The sequence below is a fragment of the Chaetura pelagica genome, unplaced genomic scaffold (assembly GCF_000747805.2).
Source record: "Chaetura pelagica isolate M959 unplaced genomic scaffold, ChaPel_1.0 scaffold317, whole genome shotgun sequence".
Taxonomy (NCBI): Eukaryota; Metazoa; Chordata; class Aves; order Apodiformes; family Apodidae; genus Chaetura; species Chaetura pelagica.
The window spans coordinates 1069833-1070376 of NW_009953864.1; the positions used below are offsets into that span (position 1 = coordinate 1069833).

At 61.6% G+C, this 544-nt stretch overlaps 1 protein-coding gene across 1 annotated transcript in view; it reads left to right on the forward strand.

The window, feature by feature from the left end:
- Nucleotides 1-258, forward strand: part of LOC104392005 (serine/threonine-protein kinase SBK2-like) — a 2072-nt gene extending 1814 nt beyond the window's left edge. The window contains exon 4 of the mRNA XM_010001360.1: nt 39-258. Within this exon, the coding sequence (XP_009999662.1) occupies nt 39-258 (220 nt within the window). The remainder of the gene's footprint in view (nt 1-38) is intronic.
- The last annotated feature ends 286 nt before the right edge of the window (nt 259-544 follow it).

Consider the following 544-nt stretch of genomic DNA (forward strand, 5'->3'; position numbering starts at 1 on the left):
ACTGGCTACTGCCCCTGGGAGCAGAGCCTGCCGGATGCCCCTTTCTTTGAGGACTTCATGCTGTGGCAGGAGACGGGCTCAGAGAAGGACCTGCCCCGCCACTGGAAGCGCCTGACGGCCGAGGCGGCGCTGATGCTGCGGAGCCTGCTGGCCCTGGACCCGGCCAAGCGCAGCCCTGTCAGCGGGGTGCTGCGCTACGTCGACTGCCCTTGGCGGAGGGAGGATGGGCACAGCCAGGAGGCTGCCGTCAAGCCCTAAAACCTGCTTCCCACGGAGGGGAGGGAAGGCTGGTCTCACTCTGCAAGGGGCTTTGGGATCTGGGGCGCCGGAGTGTCATGGGGGTGAGAGGCCATGGTGACCCAGAGAGCGACTTCTTTGCAGCACTATACCTGCTGCCATGAAGTCAGGCTTATTTCTCAGCTGATGCTCCTCGTCCCACGGCTCAGTGCTGTCCAGTGCCCCTTCCTTTTGCTTCCTTGGGGCTTGAAAATGCCTCCTTTTTCTTGGAAATGACTGTTCACATGTGAAACTTCCTGGCCACAGA